Genomic DNA, 23,845 nt, shown 5'->3' with positions numbered 1-23,845 from the left:
GATCGAGCACATACCAAGAAGTCAAAACGAGCGTGCTGATGCATTGGCTAAACTAGCCAGCACTGGGCGAATCGGAAACTACCAAACCGTAATACAAGAGGTTTTGCCCCATCCAAGTACAGACATGGTAGAGTTCAAAGTGGCGAAGGCTATAGGAAATGGAGAACCATCTTGGATGGATCCAATCATTGAATTTTTAAGTCAGCAACCGCAGGATGAAAGCAAAAACACAAAGGAAAGAAGGAGGGAGGCTAGTTTTTATACTTTGGTGGGTGGACAGCTGTATAGGCGGGGGATTATGTCTCCAATGCTTAAATGTGTGGATACCGCCAAAATCTCATGAAATAATGGCGGAGGTTCATGAGGGAGTATGCTCAAGCCACATTGGGGGGCGGTCTTTGGCCGTTAAAGTCCTTAGGGCGGGATTCTATTGGCCAACCGTCAAGAAAGATTGCATGGAGTATGTGAAAAAATGTTCAAAATGTCAAGTTTTTGCCGATATACACAGGGCACCACCAGAGAAACTCACAACAATGACCGCCCCATGGCCCTTCGCCATGTGGGGAACGGACATTTTGGGACCCTTTCCAAAAGCAAAGGGTCAATTGAAGTTTATTGTGGTGGCAGTGGACTATTTCACCAAGTGGATAGAAGCTGAGGCACTCGGCACAATTACTGCAGCCAAGGTACGGAATTTCTTGTGGAGGCGTGTTGTGTGCCGTTTTGGAGTTCCAATGACACTGGTTATGGATAATGGCACTCAATTTACCAGCACATTAACAAGGGACTTCTGTGCTGACCTTGGGATTGACATGCGATTCACTTCAGTGGAACATCCTCAAACGAATGGTCAAGCTGAGGCGGCAAACAAGGTCATATTAAATGGGTTGAAGAAGAAGCTTGATGAGGCGAAAGGCTGGTGGGCGGAGGAGTTGCCCGGTGTTTTATGGGCGTACAATACCACGGTACAAACCAGCACTGGAGAAACGCCGTTTAGGCTAACCTATGGGTCAGATGCCATGTTACCCGTTGAGGTAGAAAACCAAAGTTGGAGGGTTACAAACAGAAATGAGGAAGAAAACAATGATAACTTAATTGCAAACTTGATCATGCTCCCAGAATTGCAAAGAGAGGCGCACTTGCGTAATGAAGCTGGAAAGATTAGGGTCGCCCGAAAGTATGCAACTAAGGTCGTCCCTCGAAAAATGAAGGAGGGAGACCTGGTGTTGCGCGAAAGGACGCTAACTTCAGGAAAGAACAAGTTGACGCCCAACTGGGAGGGTCCTTTTAGGATTAAAGCTGAAGTAGGCGCAGGGGCGTACAAGTTAGAGCAATTGGATGGTGTGGCAGTGCGCCGCACATGGAACGCCTCTAGTTTGAGGCAATACTATAGTTAAGAAAAGAAGGTCGCACTCTTTTTTCCTTGAAAAAGGTTTTTAATGAGGCGACCAGTAAAAAGAAGGGAGGAAAACTCTCATGTCCATATGAACCCTAGTTTTTGTTAACAGAAATGAAAAATGTTTTAAAGTTTGATATTTGTCACAATTGGCGAGATCTAACTCATAAACTTTGCTAAACAAATTTCTTATGGCGATGACCCAAAATGACAAAAAGCTTTCGCAATCAGAAAGTGTCATCACTGAGCAAACATAGCCTTGGCAATTCTAGTGGCCACTAGAAACCAAGCCTCGTTCGTAAAAAGACTAAGGCCAGTAAAATGTGCCTAAGCCTTGGTTCTCATACCAAGCCAAACACCTCGCCAAAAGGCGAGTAAAGTCTCAGCAAACACGCTATAACGAAATTAAAATGATTGAGCAAAATATGACTGAAATAAAAAGGGAACGAATGCCCAAATGTCATGCGTCATTACAAAATAAAGGGTGGAGCCCGAAATCCAAATAGAAACAACAAAAGTTCAAGTTACAAACATGGAAAATATTCTTAGAAACCTATGCTTGATTATTTGCGCTGGCAGCGGGAATAGTCTTCTCCACGCCCTCGCCCTGAGTTGTTTCGCTTGCAGCAACCTTCTCCGCATCCTCGCCCTCTTCCTCATCATCAGACTCTTGCATAAAAGGAAGGCTGCTTACTTCAGGATCAGGATCGCCTACAATTTTGCCATCCACGACCTTCTTCATGAAACCAAACGTAGAAAAATCAAGTTTCGGATAAAGAATCCGAAGTTGCTCTTTGGTGCTGAGATGACCTAAAACATATTGGCGAGAACTCTTCACTAAAAGTGTCTCGTTAGTTTTTTGCAACTCTGCCTTCAGCTTGTTAATTTCTTCTTCAGCAGAGTGAAGTTTGGTTTCAAGAGTCCCTTTGGCAGCTCTCTCCTTAGCAAGATCCTCAGTCGCCCCTGAAGCTGACGGCGGACGCCGACCAAAGCATCTTCAGTTTGCTTTTTGGCAGTTTCAGCGCGCTTGGCGGCGGTGTCCGACTCAGTTTTCAATTGAGCATAGGCCACCTTAGCATCTTCAAATTTTTGCTGGGCGCGGGCCTTGTCAGACTCAATGTTCTTCAAATGAGGAAGAAGACCGGCGGCACAGCTAGCAGCGGCGAGCGCTTGGTGTAAGGCCCAAGTTTTTTTTAAGCTTATGCTAAGTGAATAAACTTCTTATTCACGATTAGGGTTGATGTAATGTGAAGGGAAACCTGAACGAAAGTTTATTAAATGAAATATATTTATGAAGGAGAAAGTTCAGGAAAAGTTCAAGGATTGCATTATGATCGATAAAAGTTATAGCACGATCGTTACACGCTTAAACCTAGGTCAGAAACCCTAGTATATGGCTAATTTTCACTTTTAGGCACGCTGGCAGTTAATTCCAAAAATCTTCAGAGAAATGTTAGAACTTCTCTTTTTCCATATATCACCATCATTTCGAGGCGAAACTCTAGGATCTACGAACGTCCGATTCCAATCATCGGAAGTTTGCCGAGAACGAAACCCTGGTTTTTCAAAACCCTAGAATTTCTCGACAATGAAGACTTTTTCTATCCAGAGCTTCAAATGAATATTCTACACGCGTACACCCATTTCTCTTGATGATTTCAATCTTTCTTCAGAAGGAAGTTTTCTATTCCGACATTCGATGCAAAAAGCAACTTATCGGGTAAAATAGTTTTATACCGACTATGCTTTAGTTGCCAAAAATACAAAGAGACCTCATTGTAGTTTTGGAATTCTTTCGCCAAAACATATCTATTAATTCACGGAGAATGACGCCGGAAAAATCAGATTCGCGAAACTTTCATTTTCCCGCGAATTTCCAACCTTTATATATAGCAAAGAAAGGAAGAAAAACTCAAATTTTCCTCCATTTTCTCTCCTCAAACCCGCGGCCAAGAACAAGGAAGAAGGAAGAAGAATTTTGTTCATCGCTTGCTTGATCGTTGATCCGTTAGTTGCTACTTCAAGGCTTCGAGGTATAGTCGCTAATCCTTACCTCCGATCGCTTTTTCCATAGCTTTTCTGTAGAGTTTTCTGAGCGGATAGTTTATGGGTTTTTGCAAAATCATCCTGAATCTTTCATTTCTGATTCTAAACCTCTTCCTTATGCGCCCAAGATCACTTCTGCCGGGTTAGATTTTCCGTTATGTCACCGGAATTCCGCCGGAATCAATTTGAACCTAAAATACCCATTTTTGGAGTTTTTGGTGTTAAGCTTCCACCTTTAGGCTGAAAACTATCGCCTTAGCTTAGTGCTAGTAGGATTAGTTGTCATAAACGTCGTTGGTGACGTCCCTGCAAAATTTGGTTTTTGGGATTTCAGTTTTGAAATTTCTAAGTTAAAAATCATGACCAAAATACCCCTGCGACAGTTTTTGATCCGATAATTTTTCCGAGTTCAGAATACCCTTAGTTACGGCTTATGAAAGCATAGGAACCAAGTTTGATCGAAGAAAAATCGAGCCCCATAATTGCACAAAGTGGCCGAGCCCTATTAGGGGGGAGGAGGAAAATTTCCTTTTCCGAAAACTTGTCTTTCGCGCTAGTTTATCGTACCTTAGGGTATAGATTACTTCGAGTAACCTTAGTAAGTATTGATAGTTTAGTTTTCGATAGATTCTGATAGTATTTCTGTGGTTTTGCTTTAAAGGAACTTTTGAGGAATTTCCTGAGGAGCAACGCTTTGCTTGTGAGGAAGAGTTTGAAGTTCACCCTGGAGAATCTACAGGTGAGGGCTACTCACTGAATCTCTAGTTAATGCTTAGGGTCGATGCTTTCAACATTGTTTACTGTTTATGCAATTGTTTGTGCTTGATTGGAAAATGTTTTCTGAGGCTTCGGCTGACAATGTAGATGATGAATCTACTGAATGCTTTTGAGATTGAATCTTCATGCTAAGTGCTAATTGGGTAATTTAGGATGTGTGGTGCATGCTTTATATGCTAAGTGCTATGTGTTTATTCTGAGATGTATTGTTATATGACATGTTGTTGACTGTGATGAGTTAATCATGCTTTTGTAATGAAATCTGAGATTCTGATTAGTGAGGATTGCGGGCAGGTCATGCCGATTTTATTTTGAGAGTTTTGAGAAAGTTTGATAGGACGAATGAGATTCGGGCCTTGTTATGATGTGTATGGATCGAGACATTCTCTGGAGTCATTTGGCGATTAGGAGATCCCGAGAACTGATAGGATTTGCGATAAGACTAAAAGGATACTATTTTGTAAAGAAAACTCATAAGACATTAAACAACCTCTAAATCTTTAAGTAATGATAACAAACTCGAAAGGAAGCTTCGGTTGCAAATCTTAATTTTGGAAAACGAGAAGTGTCGTCGGATCCAAGTGTTGAGAAAATTGAGAGGCGTTGAGTATGTGTTGTTGTTGTGCTGTTGGAGCAGCTATGTTGTTGGGCTATCCTGGGGATAAGTCCGGGAAACCGTTAGTTTCCGAGAGTGTGATACTCTGTGCTCGTTGTGCAGTGGTGACCATCGGATTGAGATGAGTCGGATGATTTGGAGATCATCGTGGATTATGTGTTGTCGTGAAGAAGTGTCTTTTGTCGCAGAATCGACTTTACCTTAGGGTAAGCTTTTAGAGACTTTAATTTACCTAGAACACGTGGCGACGTGTCGAGTGAGATTCGGAGACGTTGTTTGTCTAATCATCCTGCATTCATGCAACATTAATGAGGTATTAACACAGGACGTACTCTGGACCTCGTCGGATTCCAAAATGGTCATAAGACCCGGATTTCCGTGAAAGAGCGTCTGTAGACGTCTCTTGTAGCAGACCGAAATGGCAGACCTACGGGTTACGACTGATCTGACTACCGCTGTCGTTGGAGTAAGAGGCACGCGGGCCGAAATGGTCCCACCGTGGCTGGTGCTAGGGCTGATCCGTTGATGTCCATCCGTTCCGGATTGCATATTGGTTGACTGGGTTAACCTGCATACATATCATGCAACATGCATACTAATTTAGTTGTTGAGTGTGATTGGTAATTGTTAAACCTATTTGGAACATGCTATCTGCTATTATTGCGTTTATGTTATTATGGAACATGCAACCCTAGGAATAATATCCCTAGCTATAAGCCTAAGTGGCTATTCTATTATCTGTATCTATCGATGTTATTATTTACATAATTCTTTGGAGTTGACCCTCGCGTCTTCTGTGTGTGCTTTGGCGGACAAACGCCCTTTGTCAGATGTCCACGACGGTCTAGATCATGATGGTTCACCCTTCGGGGGGAACTAGAGTTGAGATGCTGGAACAGGAGCGCATCGCGGTAGCGAGAGGAGGACGGATGGTGTACTTAGACTAGGTCGTTCTGAATTCAGATTCGGGCGACGATCATGCTAGCATGTAGGTTTTAGTGCTGGTGTGAGCTCCTCGAGATGGGATTAGTGTAGGAGTAGAGTCTTAGCTCTGAACATCATTTGTTTTCTTTGGGGACAGGGTAGTTTCCCACCTATAGCTTTTTGTGTGGTTTCTTTACGGGAATCACAGAGAGTTGGTTGGACTTAGGAGGTCTTGCTTCAGGCCGATGGGCCAGCTTATTCTCAGTTTTGAGGGATGGTGTTGCGGACACTTGACCTTTCTTGTGGATTGTACCTTTTGCCTTCGGGCGTTACACTTTTCTTTCCGTCACTGGAGGTTTACTCGTGACGAGGTTACTACTACAGCGGGGGCTGTTTATATATTGTATATTAGTTCTGATTATTGTTATTGTTGGGTTTTATTTAATTCAGTCTTGTCTTAGTTATTATCAAAAAAAAAATATTCACGTTTTTCCGCATTAAGTTTATTTTTGGTTACTAAAGTGACGCCACCGAAATCGGGGTGTTACACTTGGTTCACGGCGAGGGTCACAACAGATCGAACGCCCTTAGCGGCCACATCATGCGGAAGTTGAGTGTTGAAATTTCTTTCTATAAAATTCAAGCCATTGAATTTGGGATCAAAAACACTATGAAGAGCGCCGGTATCGCTCCCAGGTACCGCGTCTCGAGATGATTGAGGGGCAGGGCTGGCGGCAGCTACCAGGTTAGCAAAGGCGCCAGGAGTGTGAAGTGGGGGCGGGGGAATATTGCTGGAGGACTTCCTGTCTTTTGAAGCCTTGGATAAGGCATCATATAATGTTGTTTTCTTGGGGTCACTCTTGGAAGAACCGCCAGATTTTTGGCGTTTGGGGTCACGATCATCAACCAAGGGTGACTTATTCTTCCTGTCACTCTTCAAGTTTTTCTTCTCGTTCTTCCTTTGCCCCTTAGCAGCATCAACCTGACTGGCGATCAAGGCTTGCATGCTATCAGCATTAACGCCGCCCTTGGACTTGCCCATTTCAGCTGGAAAAAAAGGGGGGGGGGGTTACCAATGGGCGACCAAGGAAAGCTCATTACAAGGCCTGCATAATGATTCCAGACTTACAAAAAAATTGCGGAAGTTTCTCATCTTTGGCGGCCTGAAGAAGGTCGGAACAGGAAATCTGAGGGAGGGTAAGGATGTAAAAGGCGACCTCTCTCTCCTCTTTGGTCAGTGCCTCAAGCACGACAGTGATGTCTCGCCGAGGATTCACGGTCCAGTGTAGAGGGAATAAGGGGCGGTCTTTTTGGTCGAGGATGAGGTTCGGAATATCGGGCGAGTGAACGATCTTAAAAAACTTCTTTTGCCAATGTTTGAAGTTACTCTTCAAGGGTTTGAAAATGGCCATGTTAGGGCGGGCCGACAGAGGAACGAAGGACACACAAGAAGGTTTGGCGATGCTAGTCTTATAGAAAAAGAAAAATAATGGATAAGTGGGGACAACATTTAGTTGCTCACACAACAACTCAAAACAACGGATGAAGCCCCAGGCATTCGGTAGAAGCTGGCAGGGGGCGACATTTAAAATAGTGAGCACATCACAAACAAAACTGGAAAAAGGAAGCTTCATGAAAAGCTCGGTAAAAATATACCCATGAAGATAGAACCAGGCGGGCTCTCCGTTGGCTCCATTTGGTTTAAGGGTGACGACCTCATTTTCATCACAAGGGGCGACGTTCAGAGCCAGGTCGTCATTATGACCGGTTTCGGGGTTCACCCTGGTGAAGCCTCGGGCGTTAAGGCGATTATTGTTTAGTGCTTGAACACTGTTCCAAACGGAACGCAGGAGACACTTATCATCAATACACTTATCACTAGTACGCCAACTTTCAGAAATTGGGGGATTATCGGTGGAAAGGTGAGAGGTTATAGAAGCCGCTCTTTCTGGGGCGGGTTCCGAGGAAGAGGGCGAGGTATGGGACTCAGAATCAGAGTCAATCGTAACAACATCTTGGTTATTAGAAATTTTGTCATCATCAGAAACAGGGTCAAGAGAAAAAGAAGAACAAGAGGGGTTTTTGGCAGACATTTTGAAGAAGTTTCAGAAAAAGGAGGGGAATGGAAAAACAACAAGAAAAGTAAAGAGAAAAGAGAGAAACTGACCGGAGATAAGTAAGGTAATGGGAACGCAGCGAGCAATGGTGGTCGGAACACTGAAGGGTCACCGGAGTAGCAAGCGGCTGTTGAGGGCAGAGAACTTCAACGAATGCAAGGGTTGAAAGTAAGAAGAAGTAAAAGAAGGAAAATGTGAAGATTTGGGGTTTTATATAGGGAAGCCAAGTAAGGAGAGAGAAGGAAAGTGGAAAAGACACGACCTTTTTAAAATGTTTTCACAAATCGAGGCAATCCCTCGAATTCCACGTGAAAAGACTGCGGCAGTTGAAAGCTAATGATGGCAATTTTTCGGTAACGGTGCAATGGTAGAAGAACCGGCACGAGCCAAGCAGTTCGGGCGACTAGGCGTGAACTTCAAAAGACAAGTAGACTCCAAAAGGGGCGGTCTCTTGTCTTGTGGGCTAGGTTAGACTAGGCAAGCTTACCACGGGAAAGGCGGCGGAAACATTTCTATCTTGATTAAGACATTTCAGTTCCAGAAAACATGGAGCTTCATGGCTTGTGGGCTAGGTTAGACTAGGCGAGCTTACCACGGGAAAGGTGGCGGAAACATTTCTATCTTGATTAAGACATTTCAGTTCCAGAAAACATGGAGCTTCATGTCTTGTGGGCTTATGGGCCGGGCGGGTCGTTATAAGTCCACTGACCCGCCCGGTAAGATCAACAGGAAGGTGATTAGGACATGGACCCCAGCTTGAGGATGTGGGCCCGAGTTGTTTTGTCTTGTTATATTGTACACATGTATTTATCTTATTCAACATAGGGATTTGGGCCCTGCATGTAAGGCCCAAATCCATGAACATTCTAGATAAGGATCATTCATACTATAAAAAGGATGTCCTCACCTTGTACTAGGGACCTTTTTCATCATTTATGAGATTATTTCCTTATTTACGTATTACTTACTTCTTTTTCAAGGGTACTTTATTACCATTGTCATACCTTAGACAGGAACAGGTGTAAACACAGAAAAATTTAAATTTTTAAATTAATTTAATTAGCTGATGTGGGTAAAAAAAAATATACTCCCAATGCATCAACCTTTTTCTCTAAATTTTTTTATAACCATCATTTTAAATGCAAGATTAATTGATATGCATGACTGGTGTAAAAAGTTCTATATTGACATTAAATTTTGTTAGTGGAAATTACAAGTACCTCAGGTTTAACATTATTGCACTGACCTCCCCTCTAGTTTGTAAAATGCATTGACCTCCCCTCCTTCATAAATCATTATGAATAAAAGATGTGTACTTAGTGTTATAGTGATAAATCTTAGGGGAGGCCAGAGCAATAATAATAAACCTTAAGAGAGGTTAGTGCAATGTTCATAATAAAATAAGGGTGATTAGTGTCTTGTTAAATAATAGAAGAGAGACCCGTGCAACAATGATAAATCTCAGGTGAGAGGTCAGCGCAATTTGCCAATCATGTTAAAGATAATTGTTATTCACACCCCCTCTTGTCTATTTCCACTTCCCCTTTTAAGAGTACAAAAAGGAGGTGAAACTAGATGAGATGAAGTGAGAATAACGATTAATCTTATTCAATTGTTGATAGTTACATTTTTTAATTTTAAATTAAATTTCTAATACATGTTGTTAATGTCTCCCTCACGCTTTCCTATTCATCCCTGTGTTTCTCGTTAGGGTTCTACTGTAGACTATACTGTTCACGAGCTCCTTCTCCGCCATAGGGTTTACGCGAGAGGTATTTCTCATTCCCCTATTGAATTTCAAGTTCCACTTTTCCTGAATTATCATCCTCTATACTTTGTCTCTCTGTAGTGTGTGTTCCTTACTTAATTTAGTTTAGATTGCAGAAAAATCATTCAATTTCTTTGCCTTTTTTATGCTTAGGTAGGTAGTTATCTGAATGTCTAATTCAATGGATGAGATGTTGATTCCGCCGAATGCGAAGAGAGGAAGAAACAGTGAGACTGAGACTGAAATTGAAGACAACAAAGACAGGCTCAGTGACTTGCATGATTGCATTCTCCTTCACATTTTGTCATTTCTGAGCGCCAAATACGCAGTTCGAACATGCATGTTATCCAAAAGATGGAAGGATCTCTGGAAACGCCTTCCGAACCTTATTTTACTCTCCTCAGATTTTGACACATTCAAGTTTTTCACCAAATTTGTGTCTACCATTTTGACCCGTCGTGATGGCAAAACTGCGCTGCACACTCTCGAATTTGAGCGTGTTGGTTCCATCCAGTCTCCCCTCATCAAAAGAATAGTAAACTATGCTGTTTCCCGCAATGTCCAGCGATTAGGAATTGATGTCGAATTTGACATGCAACACCTGCTACCTTGCATTTTCACATGCCATACTTTAACATCTCTTAAACTCATTGTGTACCCGAAAGGTTACAGTAGGGGTAGCACTTTATTGCCTGAGTCTTTGAATTTGCCAGCTTTAACCACCTTGCATCTGGGGAAGTTCACCTTTTGCTCAAGCGGTAACAACCGTGCCGACCCATTTTCAGCATTTAAGAGGTTGAAGAGTTTGATCATTGACCGTTGCGATCTAAAGGATGCAGAAACCCTCTACATATCAAGCTTGACGCTTGTCAGTTTAGCTTTGCTTGATCCTCCCTCTCAGACCTTCTACAAAGTTGAGCTGTCCACACCATGTCTTCATAGGCTTGCTTGCACGGGTTCTCCTTCTCTGTACCTCGATGATAGCGGTCTTTCTTCTGTTCAGGAAGTAGATATTGATATAGATATGTACTCATATTCCCCTGTACCTCCTTTGATCCTACTTTGCTGGCTTCAAGGTTTTGTTAATGTAAGATCATTGACTGTTTCTACAAACACTCTTCAGGTACCTTGGCATGCTTTAAGGCTTTGTTTTTAATTTATACTTAAGATCCTTCTCAATTTCTAATTTTTGTTAAAAATCAATTGGTTTGCATTATCTAATTCACCCTCATTTCTTAGGTTCTTTCCTTAGTTCCTGGTTTATTAAAGTATAAGCTCCCTTCATTGACTAACATGAAGAGATTGAAAATAAAAAGGGAACCTCTTTCAGAAGACCTGAAAATGATAAAGATAGTTATGATAAACAGAGAGAGAGAAGCCACTGAGTCGCGGAAAGAAGCTGCCAAGTTACGGAAAGAAGCTGACTTGTTATGGAAAAACAGACGGACGCTAACTGCACCTTTGCCTGATGGAATAGTGGACTTTTTGATTCAAAATTCACCATCAGCAGAAGTTGAAATCATAGATTGCTTATGTTGAAATTGGCATTCAACTTCTTGAAGAAGGTAACATGGTTTGGTTTTTGCTTCGTTCCCTTTATTGTTAGGTCTTTTTGCTTAGAACTGGTTATGAATGGATAATTACGAGACCCTTGTGTAGAGAAACAAATTTTATGTGTAATAACATGATTGCATACTATATCAGCTTTAGTTCATGCTCTATAGCTAGGATGGAGAGTGGAGTTATGCAGTTGCTTTTGTTAAATGAAAGAACGTTGTTGGTGCTTTTTGTTAAATCCTTGTCTTGAGGTTAATGAAGGTTGATGAGAACAATGAAAGAACTAATTCTTAGATGTTGAAGAAACAAGTAGAATCTGAGTGCATTTGATTTGCTAAAAATGAAGTGCTAGATAGCACGTAAATACTTGATTCATGTTTGATTTTAAAAACGATCATGTGGCGAGATAAAGTAGAAGGTGAAGGACTGGACTAAATTCTTAAAATTTGTTACTTAGTATAAATATTCAACTTTTTCTTCAACTTCTTGACAACTCTCTTCGTCAAGTCCACTTCTCCCTCTCAGCCTTCAGCAGTCACCATTTCTTTCCATTTTATTCCTAAAAATACTTGTGTGGTGCATCAACCACCATCACAATAGATACAATCAAAGGTTGTATTGTGACTCAGCTACTTGTGTTGTGTTGTTCTACTCGTGTATGTCTTAACAAGCATCAAATGCTCCCTTTGTGTAGAATAGAATTGATACTCGAATCTACATGAAAGTAAATTACATAGAAATTATTTATTTTGGTATGATATGATGGAACAACCAAATCATTTATTTCAACATCTGTTATTGTTGAAGAAAAACAATAAATACAACAATGGATCAGGTTTATTTAATTCTTTATATTATTTTGAAGGAAGAGTTACATAACAACCTGTCATTTGCTTTCCTTTTGTTTCCTTCTACAAATGAGAATCAAACATTGTACTAACTTTAAAACCAAAATTTGATTGGTCTTTAGGCTGCATATACAGATGATAAATAAAACTCATTCAGCATGCGATGTCATTGTTTTAATAAGAGAAATAGAGGGATTCATCCATGCATCCATTACTGATATGTCTACCACTCCAAATAAATCTTGATGCAATCATATGGATGTGAGAATAGAATAACATGCCAAGTTTCAATTTGATCCATCCTAGTGTTGTTTGGGTCGTGATCAAGTTCTGTATCTGAGTGCTTTAATGTATTCGTTCAGACCTTTGTTGTTGAAATTTTCAGCATTAAAATTTCCTTTGAAGATTCGGATAACTTAACCAAGTCCACATCTACTCAAGCATTATCTGCATCATCACTTTCCAATCCCTTCTATAGGTGCTCTCACAAGCATTATCTTCACATTGCATGTTACAAGGCTTTATTTTTTGAGATGTTGCTTTCATTCCATTTTTTATCAAAAAAGAAATTCGCTTGCAGTAAAACGATCCGAACACATCCTCACTGCTTAGGCTCTCCTCTAAGGGTCTGTTTGGTTTGCCAGTTTTCTGTTTTTATTAAAAAAAAGTTGAAAACATGTTTGATTGATATTTATAAAATGTTTTATTAGAAAATATTTTCTAATTTTTTTTTTAAATTTTCAAAAGCAGTTGTCATCGCATCATCACTTCCACCATCACCACCCCACCACCACAGTTGTCACTATTACTTTTGTTGTCACCACTGCCGTTGTTGCAGTCACCATGGTTGACATCACCACCTCCCTCACCATCGCAATCGCCGACCCCATCGTCGCCTCCAACAGCCCATTGAGATGAAAAGCAGTGATGGTGGAGGTTGGTTGTGGTAGTGACAATGGTGATACTGGTGCCGTTGATGATAATATAGGTGGTGGCAGTGGTGGGGGAAGATGTAGTGAAGGTGGTGGCGGTGGCAGGGATGGTTGCAACGACAACGGTGAAAATGAACACAAATAGTCAAAACGAACAGATTTTCTAAATTTGAAATTGAAAACTATTTTCAGATTCCAATATTGGGTACCTTGAATCCATGAAAAGTACATCAAAAACCACTTTTATATGGATTTTCCATGATACTGGGAGGAGTCAAGTTACAGAAAGTACCTGCCTGGTCACGGAAAGCAGCTGCTGCCAAGTTACGGAAAGCGAGTAAGGAAGAATCATCTTCATCTAAATCTGATGGGATAGTGGAGTTTTTGCTTCAAAACTCATTGTTCGAAAAGGTTGACATCATAAGGGACTCACTGCTCAGGGTGATATCTGCGTTCAACTTTTGTGGATAGATGCTTCATGCTTATAATTAATTACTGTAGTTTTAATCTTCCTTGTCGATTTATGTTTCCCTCATTCCCTTTGGTTGGATCCAATTATCCTTGGATGAATTATGAGTCCTTTGAGTATAGAAATGAATTGTACATCCCTGCTAACATGGTTGTGTCTGATCTCAACTCTAGTCGATGCTCTATAGTCTATAGCAAGATGGGGAAATGTCGTTTCTTGTATCAAATGAAAGAAACATTGTTGGCTTGTGGAAAGATCTTTTTTTTTGGTTCATTCTACCTCCAGCTTGTGGAAAGATCTTTATTCAATGGTTAGAAAATTTAGGATTATATGTAGCAAAATACTAAGCTACCTCTATTATCAAGATTAAATATATTTGTAGTCACTTTAAAAAAAAAAATTCTTAGTCTCGGATTTATACACTTGCATCTAATGTCCATGTAAATTTTTTTTATAGGATCCTTCACAAAATTTATTTGTTTTGAAAAATCCCTCTAATGTCATAATACATATGTCCATTATTTTGTCAAATAACAATTTTGTTAGTTGTTAGCGCTTTTATTTATTTTGGTTTCCTAAGCTATCCCTCACAACCGACAGCCATGAAACTAATTCCCCGAGACTTTGAGATCATGTTTAGTGGGTGAGCCTCTCCCAACAAATGTTTCTTCATACGCACCGCCCAGGAATCGAACCCTGGACTTGATGCTTAAGGAGCTCAACTACCTACCAATTGTGCTACACCTCGTTGGTTGTTAGCGCTTCTATGATAAAATCTAGAATTAGGGATTTAGTTGGCGGTAAATTTTACATGTAGGATTGACTTACAAATCCATCATGTAGGACTGTGTGAAAACCCCAGTTTAAATGAACCAAATCATAACCGAACCAAACCAAATCATAACAGGAAGTGTTGTAATTATTTTTTATGGGATGACAAACATGTTTCTGAACTATATGTAAAGGAGGAAGATTTTCGCAATGGTCTTGGTTCTCCTTCGCAGCAGTGGTCTTCGACCTTTCTTCCTTCACGTTGTCATGTTCTTCCTCGAGAAGATGGGAATTAGAGAAAGTAATTTTGTGAAGAAAAATGTTAGCATAACAATACTCTATTTCCAACATTTTCTCATTGATCGGTTGAAATTCATGTGAGGTCTATTAAAAAAATTAAAAAAATGAGTCTTACTTATAATTTAATGTAACTCACATAAATTTCAACCAATCAATGAAAGAGTAAAGAAAATGTTGCTAGCGTTTCTATTTTTTTTGGTTTCCAAAGGTATTCCTATATCCGGCAACCATGAGACTAATCCGCGAGACTCTGAGATCACGTTAAGTGTGTAGGTCTTTCCCAACAAATATTTCTTGAAATTCTGGTTCTCGCACAAGACAGATGTTCTACGCGATGCTGGGACAACTGGTTTGACAACTGACTAACAGTAACAACAAAAACTTTAAAAGCATAAGTAAACAAGACACACAAATTGTTAACCCAGTTCGGTGCAACATCACCTACATCTGGAGGGCTTCAGCCCGAGAAAGATAATCCACTATTATAGAGAATCAAGTACACAAAGGTCTTAATTGAACAACTCATGTTCACAACCTTTCTACTATTCCTACCTGTGGTTTATTACTTGGTCTGCCCTAAGTATGAGAACCCTCTCTCACTTTCTCACACAATCATTGCTACAGTAATTGAAGCAATGAACAACAAGATAAAGATGAAGATATTACAACTCAACTAAACAAACCAACTCTATGTCATATGATCATCAATGGTGGCAGTAGAGTGGTGTACAAATAACAGTGGACTCACAGAGAAACAAACCCTAAAACACACGCTCTTGATCAAGCATGACAACGTCCAATCCACCCTTGAACAACTAGGGTTAGGTCTTCTTAAATAGAAATACTTCAGCAGCCTTTGATCTTCAATGGGCTTGCACAAAAATAGAGTCCACAAAACAGATCTTGAACAAATCTTTTTAAACCAGTAACAAATCTTATCAAATAAGATTTGAACAAAAGATAACAACTTTCACAATTCAAACCAAATCAAATCTTCTTCAGCAGATTTGATTAACATGATATATTTCCATATAACACACGTAAACTTCTTCAATAGCCCTAACTTGTTGATCACGTAAAACAATCCAAAGCTTCTAGAAAATTCGTGCAACACAAAGAAGCTACGCAGAGTCAAATGTTGCACCAGATGCTCCGACATTTGGTCGAACATCTTGACAGACAGAACATCTTAGCTAAAATGTAGACAATCATGAGCAAAGGAACATCATTTCTCCATACGCACCGCCGATGAATCGAACTCTGGACTAGAGACTTAAGGAGCTCAACTGCCTAATTAAATCTAGAATTAGGGATTTAGTTGGCGTTAAATTTTACATGTAGGATTGATTTACAGATCCATCATGTAGGATCGTGCGAAAAACCCAGTTTAAATGAACCAAATCATAACCGAACCAAACCAAATTAAAAAAAACCAACCCACTTTGTGAATCAACTGAACCAACCTACTTTATTTTGATTCAGGTAACTGTTTTGGTCACTCATGGCGGCGACACCCATTTATTCTGCCTCAATGCCGTCGTCGACGCCGTTATAGAACCAAATCTGACCCGACTTGAACTCTACTCTCCCTCTCGTATGTGCTAGAGGTATTCCTTGTTCCCCGATCGAATTTCAGTTTCCATTTTTTTCGAATTATCATCTTGGATAGGCTTAGTTTTTGAAAACTCACTGTATAATTTCTGCTTTGTCTCTAGTATGTGTTCCTTGATTTAGATTGCAGATATTCATTCTATTTCTTTGGCTTTGTATGCTTAGGTAGGTAGTTATCTGAATGTCTAATTCAATGGATGAGATGTTGATTCCACCGGATGCGAAGAGAGGAAGAAAAACTGAGGCTGAAATTGAAGACAACATAGACAGGCTCAGTGACTTGCATGATTGTATTCTCCTTCACATTTTGTCATTTCTGAAAGCCAAATACGCAGTTCGAACTTGCATGTTATCCAAAAGATGGAAGAATCTATGGAAATGCCTTCCAAGTCTCACATTACATTCCTCAGATTTTGACACTTTCACGTTTTTCACCAAATTTGTGTCTACCATTTTGACCCGTCATGATGGCAAAACTGCGCTGCAGGCTCTCGATTTTGAGCGTCCTGGTCTCGTCCAGTCTCCCCTCATCAAAAGAATAGTAAACTATGCCGTTTCACGCAATGTCCATCGATTAGGATTATGCGTCAAATGTGACATGCAGCACCTGCTACCTTGCATTTTCACATGCCATACTTTAACATCTCTTAAGCTCATAGTTTACCCTAAAGGTTACAGTAGCGATCTCACTTTATTCCCCAAATCTCTGAATTTGCCAGCATTAACCACCTTGCATCTGTGGAAGTTCACCTTTTGCTCAAGCGGCAACGACCGTTGCGACCCATTTTCAGCATTTAAGAGGTTGAAGAGTTTGATCATAGACCGTTGCAATCTAAAGGATGCACAAACCCTCTACATATCAAGCATGACGCTTGTCAGTTTAGCTCTGCTTGATCCTCCCTCTCAGACCTTCTACAATGTTGAGCTATCCACACCTTGTCTTCATAGGCTTGCTTGCACTGGTTCTCCTACTCTGCACCTCGGTGGGAGCAGTCTTTCTTCTGTTCAGGAAGTAGATATTGATGCAGATGTGTACTCATATTCCCCTGTACCTCCTTTGAACCTACTTAGCTGGCTTCAAGATCTTGTTAATATAAGATCATTGACTGTTTCTACAAACACTCTTCAGGTACCTAGGCATGCTTTAAGGCTTTGTTTTTAATTTCAATTTCAATTTTGTGCTAAAAATCAATTGGCATGCATTATCTAATTCTCCTTCATTTCTTAGGTTCTTTTCTTAGTTCCTGGTTTATTAAAGTTTAAGTTCCCTTCATTGGCTAACATGAAGAGATTGAAAATAAAAAGGGAACCACTTTCAGAAGAGCTGAAAATGATAAAGATAGTTATGATAAACAGCGAGAGAGAAGCTACCAAGTTACGGAAAGAAGCTGACTTGCTATGGAAAACAAGACGGGCGCTAACTGCACCTTTGCCTGATGGAATAGTTGACTTTTTGATTCAAAATTCACCATCAGCAGAAGTTGAAATCATAGATCGCGTATGGTGAAATTGGCATTCAACAACATGGTTTGATTTTTTCTTCCTTCCCCTTTTTTGTTAGGTCTTTTTGCTTAGAATTTGTTATCAATGGATAATTACGAGACCCTTGTGTAGAGAAACAGATTTTATGTGTAATAACATGATAACATGATTATATACTATCTCAGCTTGACTTCACGCTCTATAGCTAGGATGGAGAGTGGAGTTATGCAGTTGCTTTTGTTAAATGAAAGAACGTTATTGGTGCTTTGTGTTAAATCTATGTCTTGAGGTTAATGAAGGTTGATGAGAACAATGAAAGAACTCATTCTTAGATGTTGAATAAAGAAGTATGATCTGAAATCATTTAATTTTCTAAAATTAAAGTGCTAGGTAGGACATAATTACTTGCCTCATTATTTATTTTAAAAATGATCAGGTTACGAGATAAAATAAAAGGTTTAGGACAGGTCAAAAGCCTTAAAATTTGTTACTTTGTAAATCATGGAACAACTTTTGTCCTAAACACTCAAATAATTCCTTTCCCTTTTCTCCGACTTTTTTACCTTGATAGTATACTTTTTACATATATTTACCAATCTAGTGTATCTTTTTTTTTATTTACCAAGTTAGTGTATATCGCCACTACCAGTGGCGATACCACTTTTTTTTTTCTTTTTTTTTTTTAAAAATCGCCACTACTAGTGGCGTTACCAATCTTTTTTTTTTAACTTTCTTCTTTTGTGACGGAAAATTCCGTCACAAAAATCATAGTGCAAAATATAAACAGCACTAGTGACGGAATGTGGAGGAGAAGTACTTCGTCACAAAGAATTTAGCGACGGATATGTATTTGCGACGGCAGTTTTATCCGTCACAAAATCTTTATGAATTATGGAAACTGAATTATCGACGAAAGCTTGAGAGGGTTCCGTCGCAAAAATAAGTGACGGAATATGCTTCGTGACCGAATTCTCCGTCGCAAAAGAAGAAAATCACTAATGCGGGTTATATTTTGCACTATGATTTTTGTGACGGAATTTTCCGTCGCAAATAAAGAAAGTAAAAAAAAAACTGGTATCGCCACTGGTAGTGGCGATTTTAATTAAAAAAAAAAGAAAAAAAAAGTGGTATCGCCACTCTAAGTGGCGATATACACTAACTTGGTAATTAAAAAAAATGCAATATATTGGTAAATATTTATAAAAAATATACCACCAATGTAAAAAAGTCAAAGTCCTTTTCTCCCTCATACTATTTGTGTTGTGCATCAACCACCATCACAATTGATAGAATCAGAAGTTGTACTTGCTACTTGTGTTGTGTTGCCGTGTCTTGTTTTAAATGCATCAAATGCTCCCTTTGTGTATAAGGGAATTGATACTCCATGAAAAAGATGTATGCAGATTATAGACATTATTTTTCGGGTCAATTTTGTTCTGATTGAACAACAAATCATTTTATTTCAACATTTCTTATAGTTAACAAAAATCAATAAATACATGGATGGATTAGTTCTGTTTGATTCTTTGTATTATTTGAAGGAAGAGATACATAACTACCTGGTATTTGATTTCCTTCAAATGAGAATCAAACATTGTACTAACTTCAAAAGCAATTTTTTTTTAATTTGTTGGTCTTTAAGCAGCATAGCCGACCTTACTTAGTTGGATAAGGCTTTTGTCGTTGTTGTTGTTGATGTTGGTCTTTTGGCAGCATATGCATATTCTAAAGCTCATTCAACATCAAATGATCAAATATCATTTGTGGTAAGATGAGAAATGGAAGGGTTCATCCTTGCATCCATTACTAATATGTCTCCAATTCCAAATAAATCTCAATGCTCTCATATGGATGTGAGAATGGAACAACATGCCAATTTTTAACTTGATGCATCCTATATACTCGTCCTTTGATGTTTCTACTTTCAGACCTTTGTTATTTTTCTTTACTGTTGTTGAAATTTTCAGATTTGAACATTCCTGTAAAGTTGTCCACATGGTTGATTAAGCATACATAGAATGCAAAGTTGTCCTCCCATTTAGTCATTGTATCTGTCATGAATTTAGGTGAGAGCGTGACATTTTTATTTCTGTTCCGTGCTAGAATATAGAGAGGGAAGGTAGTACCTAAAGTATGAGGAAAGTGATGTGAATGCTTAGAGAGAGAAACTCTAACCGCTTAGGGAGAGAAAATATAACTGAATTTCAATGCTATTATCTCTCAAATGAGCTAAGAGTCCCTTACAATTGGTATTCCTCTCCTATTTTTAGAGGTGAAGTTGGGCTTGGGCGCCTCTATCCTATCCAAATGGGCCAGTTGGGCATCGGGAAGGGAGGCCCAAGGTCATGGCGCGTCCCCCGCCCAAGGCCAGGTCCCCTGGGCGAGGGACCCTGGGGTCTCGCCCAGTCCACAAGTCTACAAGACACCGAGCTTGAAGCATGAGAGCTAAGTGTGTCTTTAAACAAGCAACAAGGCGAGAGCCCCAAGGATGCCGAATAAAACTTAAAAACTTAAAAATCTAGAAGTGAAAAACGATGGCCAACATGGCCTGGTAAATAAAGCCTTTTGTAATCGACACTTTGGACCTTCAGCCGCGCCCTCTTTTTCCGGGCGAACCCAGTCCACAGGCAAGCTTGTGGCGGCGGCTTTTAGTCCGCCCCCCTCAAAATAGTTATGCACGTGCCTTGAATCGTGACACTCTGTCGTGTGTTGTGTCCATCCCACGCGCTGAGCCTTGAAGTGACGCCAGGGTCAGTGAATCCACAGAATCTCAACCGCTACCTTTGACATGTCCCTTCCAGTCACGTCATATCTTTGACAATTTGAATTTTAACCAATCGGCAGCAACCGTTGCAGCTTTTCATTTAATGCGTCTTTCTCACTCCCCATAATTTCACAACTGCAATCATGTCATTTCCTGACGTCATGGGGCACAACCTCTCTTTTTTCTCCACATCTCTCGGTAACCGTCCACAACTTCTTCCTACACGTTCCCTTCTGCACGTCACTCCCTGCTTATAACAGCATTATCTCACTAACCCCTTTCGTTCCTTTACGATTACGAATCTTTGCTCCTTCACCCTTACGCGAACTTGTCCAGTGTCAAAATTACCTTTATTCCTTGCAATTCCTCTGCAATGACTCCAAAGCGCCAGACCAAAAGTTCCAAACGTAATGTCGTCGCTGCCACCCCTCTCCGGTGCATTACTCCTGTTCTCCCGCCCCCTCCAGGAGGCGTTCCTCTTGAAGTAAAAGACGTCATTGCCTTCCGAACGAGGACTTGGATATCTTTAAGTGCTCCCGCCGCGAGGGCTTTGCCCGCCGGGACAATGCCTAGCCAACTGTCAAGTTTGGAAAGAGAATCGTCCATTTGGGAGATTTCCACAGAATCCGGCGGATTTTGTCATGAGAAACCTCTTGAAAAGCTTCTGTATGTCAGTGCCTGCTCACCCCTTGAACGCCCTTGGCTTCGTCCAAAGACGATTTCGTGGGTGCTCCTCACTTCTTTTACGTGTATGGGTATACGTTCACAAATTTGAAGATTAAATTTCCTTTTTCCCCTTTTATCTGCTCCGTTCTTCACAATATCAATGTGGCTCCTAGTCAACTTCATCCCAACAGTGGGGCTTTCCTCCGGTGTTTCGAAATTCTCTGCGACGCGATTCACCAGGAACCTGAACCTTCGACCTTCTTTTATTTCTATCGCGTATCTGTCCGGCCCTCCCCGCAGCCCAGCTAGGTTTCCCTGGAAGCTAGGCCTGGTCGTCAGCGCTTCAACCCTATCTGGCCTAGCATCACCGTCGATTTAGCCTGAAAATTCTTCAGGGTTGTCGTGTCCCACGAATATCCTGAAGTTTTCACACACAGAGATGGCACCGCTCGATTTCCTTTCTACTTGACTCAGGGCGCGCGCCAAATAATTGACCCGTCTGAGGACTCCCTCACTCCTGAACACAAGGCTGTCATCGACTTTCTAGCCCGTCTCGCCGTTTCAGACTGCTCTTGCGTGATTGGTAAATCTTCCTCTTCTACCCCTCTCGTTCTTTCTATTTTCTACCAGCTTACCTTTCCCTTTTTTCTTTTATTTTTAGGACAAACTCACCGTGCCGATGAGGAGCTTCTGGCGGCCTTTGAGAAGAAAAATAACGTCACCTTTCCCCCTCAAATAAATTTGAAAGGCGACAAGGCATCTCTGTTGAAAATCCAGGCGAGCGTAAAATGGCCCTTTGGCGAGGAAGATCCTCGCCCTCCCCCGAAAAGGTTGAATTCCAGCGAGCCTTCCGGGACGATTCCAGCCCAACACGGTCTTGTCGACGACTCACTTTCCCGTCCAACAGTTATCTCGTCGCCGCTTGGTCCAAACCTGACGTCTTCCGCCAGCGCCCCTCCTCCACCTGCTCATACTTCCACCCCCTCCTCAGGGTCTGTGAGTCGGGGATTCCCGTATTCTTTAACTTTGACATCAGCCCAAATGGCGCGCATGGATGAAGTTGTTATGCAGCGTGGTTTGGATAATGTCTCTGAAGGGGCTGTAGCGGGAGTGCTCCACGTGTTCCACTACTATAGGCGCTCCGCCCAGGATGCTGACGAATTACGATCCGAAGTGGCGCGCCTCCGCGCTCTCAATTCTCAACTTGCTAAGGACCGTGAAGTGCTCGCCGCTCAACTGATCGCCAAGGAAAACTCCTTTTCCAAAGAGCTAGCCGAGCAGTCCGCTCGTGCTGAAGTTAGCTTAGAGTTTCGAGATAGGAGGATTTCTGAATTGGAGAAAACTCTCGCAGAGCAGCAGCAGGAGGCGCAGCTAGAATCGAGCGCGAAAGCAGACCAAATAGCTTTAACGGAGGCCGACCTTGAAAACCTTCGATCTGACCTGGCGAAGAAAGATGATCTTCTATCCTCAGCGAAGACTCAAGCCCATCTTGACGCGAAGGCCTTAGAAGAAAGATTGAGGTCAGAGGCTGTTGTTGTTTCCGTTTCTGAACGCGGCCGAGGCTTCTTCCTCGTCAAAGCCCAAGTCAAACATCTCCATCCTTTGATTGATCTCAGCCAGATGGGGGCATTTAAGAGGGTTACACCCACAGGATTGGTCGGGCCCGACGATCCTCCAGGCTTCGTCGCCGAGCGTTTCCTGACGGAAGAACACGTAGAGCCAACTCAAAATGTTAGGAGTCCTTAGATTATCTTTGTTATCTTTGTATCAAGGGTCTCCTTTTTTTCTTCTTTTCAATGAGAACCCCCAAGTTTTTATTGCTTTTGCTATGAGTCTTAATTGTACGCCTCCCGCCGGGAGATAAATTATGCGGGACGTTCCTCTTAGGGAATTTCAAATGTCTGCCCAAGTGTTTCTTTTCCACGTTCCAACGGTTTACTGTTGACCACCGGCCACGAACGCTCAAGCTTTTATTGCAAGTCGCTCCTTTTCTAAGAAAAACTCCTCAAGAATCTGCTCGAGCAATAAATTCCGGAGACTGAACCGGGCTTATAAATAAGAACCAAAACGCAACAAACTTCACACCTCATCTTCTTTCTGAAACTTCAAGGAAATGACATCCTACATTGTCTGCTTGGAAGAGCTCAGAAAGAAAGCTTTTGATGAAGATCTCTTCATCAACGTTAGGCATCCGGAGGATCCCAACGTTAACGACCTGACCAACAAGCTGCTGGGAATGGATTTGAGTCCAGAGATGGACGCTATCCTCAGAAATTTCCTCTGCTTCGTGGAAGAGATTCAAGAGCTTTGCCGGCGGGAGGTGGATCTGCTGGAGGTGATAGGAGCAGTGAAAACAGCTCCGAAGACGGCGGAAGAAGGTCCTGAGAAGCTGGAGCTGAGCTGAAGACCGTGCAACCTAGAGTACAGACAATACTGTTTGGAGCATGAGAGGACAGAGCAAGGCAAAGAATGTAGGAAAATGAGAAGAGATCCTCTCTTTTGAATGTATAAAGTCAAATATTTGAATAAAAGTTTTGTTGACTGAATTGTTTTGACGTGCATCATTATGAATCATACGAGCAAACAAATAACCAAGTTAGTAAATCGTCACGACACAAACAGATAAATGAAGGAATAAATGAATAATTAAATGAGCGAAGGATAGTTAAGCAGGCGAGGCGAGCGGCCCGCTACTTATCTTCGCCTTTCGTTGATCGCCGCTTAGCACGTGTTTTCAGTGCTAGTCTCCCAGTTTTGCGTGAGTAATTTTCGAGAGTGTGCTACGCGTAACTAGGACTTTC

General features: G+C 41.1%; 2 protein-coding genes across 3 annotated transcripts; both read left to right on the top strand.

Annotated features, from left to right (window-relative positions):
• Positions 1-9,535: 9,535 nt before the first annotated feature.
• LOC130719090 (F-box protein At4g22280-like) lies at positions 9,536-11,439 on the top strand. Of its 2 annotated transcripts, none has more exons than XM_057569738.1 (3): positions 9,536-9,648; positions 9,798-10,767; positions 10,884-11,439. In XM_057569738.1, the coding sequence occupies exons 2-3, from the start codon at positions 9,814-9,816 to the stop codon at positions 11,181-11,183; spliced, it is 1,254 nt and encodes a 417-aa protein (XP_057425721.1). In that variant the 5' UTR covers positions 9,536-9,648; positions 9,798-9,813; the 3' UTR covers positions 11,184-11,439. The 2 variants fall into 2 exon arrangements, with proteins under 2 accessions (XP_057425721.1, XP_057425718.1); XM_057569735.1 differs by having other exon boundaries at positions 9,545-9,648; positions 9,802-10,767.
• Positions 11,440-16,313: 4,874 nt separating this feature from the next.
• Positions 16,314-17,640, top strand: LOC130732108 (F-box protein At4g22280-like). Its single transcript, XM_057584224.1, has 2 exons — positions 16,314-17,261; positions 17,361-17,640. Exons 1-2 carry the CDS (start codon positions 16,314-16,316, stop codon positions 17,637-17,639), a joined length of 1,227 nt encoding a protein of 408 aa, XP_057440207.1. The 3' UTR covers position 17,640.
• Positions 17,641-23,845: the final 6,205 nt, after the last annotated feature.

Source organism: Lotus japonicus, chromosome 1 (genome assembly GCF_012489685.1).
Source record: "Lotus japonicus ecotype B-129 chromosome 1, LjGifu_v1.2".
Lineage (NCBI taxonomy): Eukaryota > Viridiplantae > Streptophyta > Magnoliopsida > Fabales > Fabaceae > Lotus > Lotus japonicus.
Note: the sequence above shows the minus strand (reverse complement) of the source record. Positions and strands in the feature narration are given on the sequence as shown.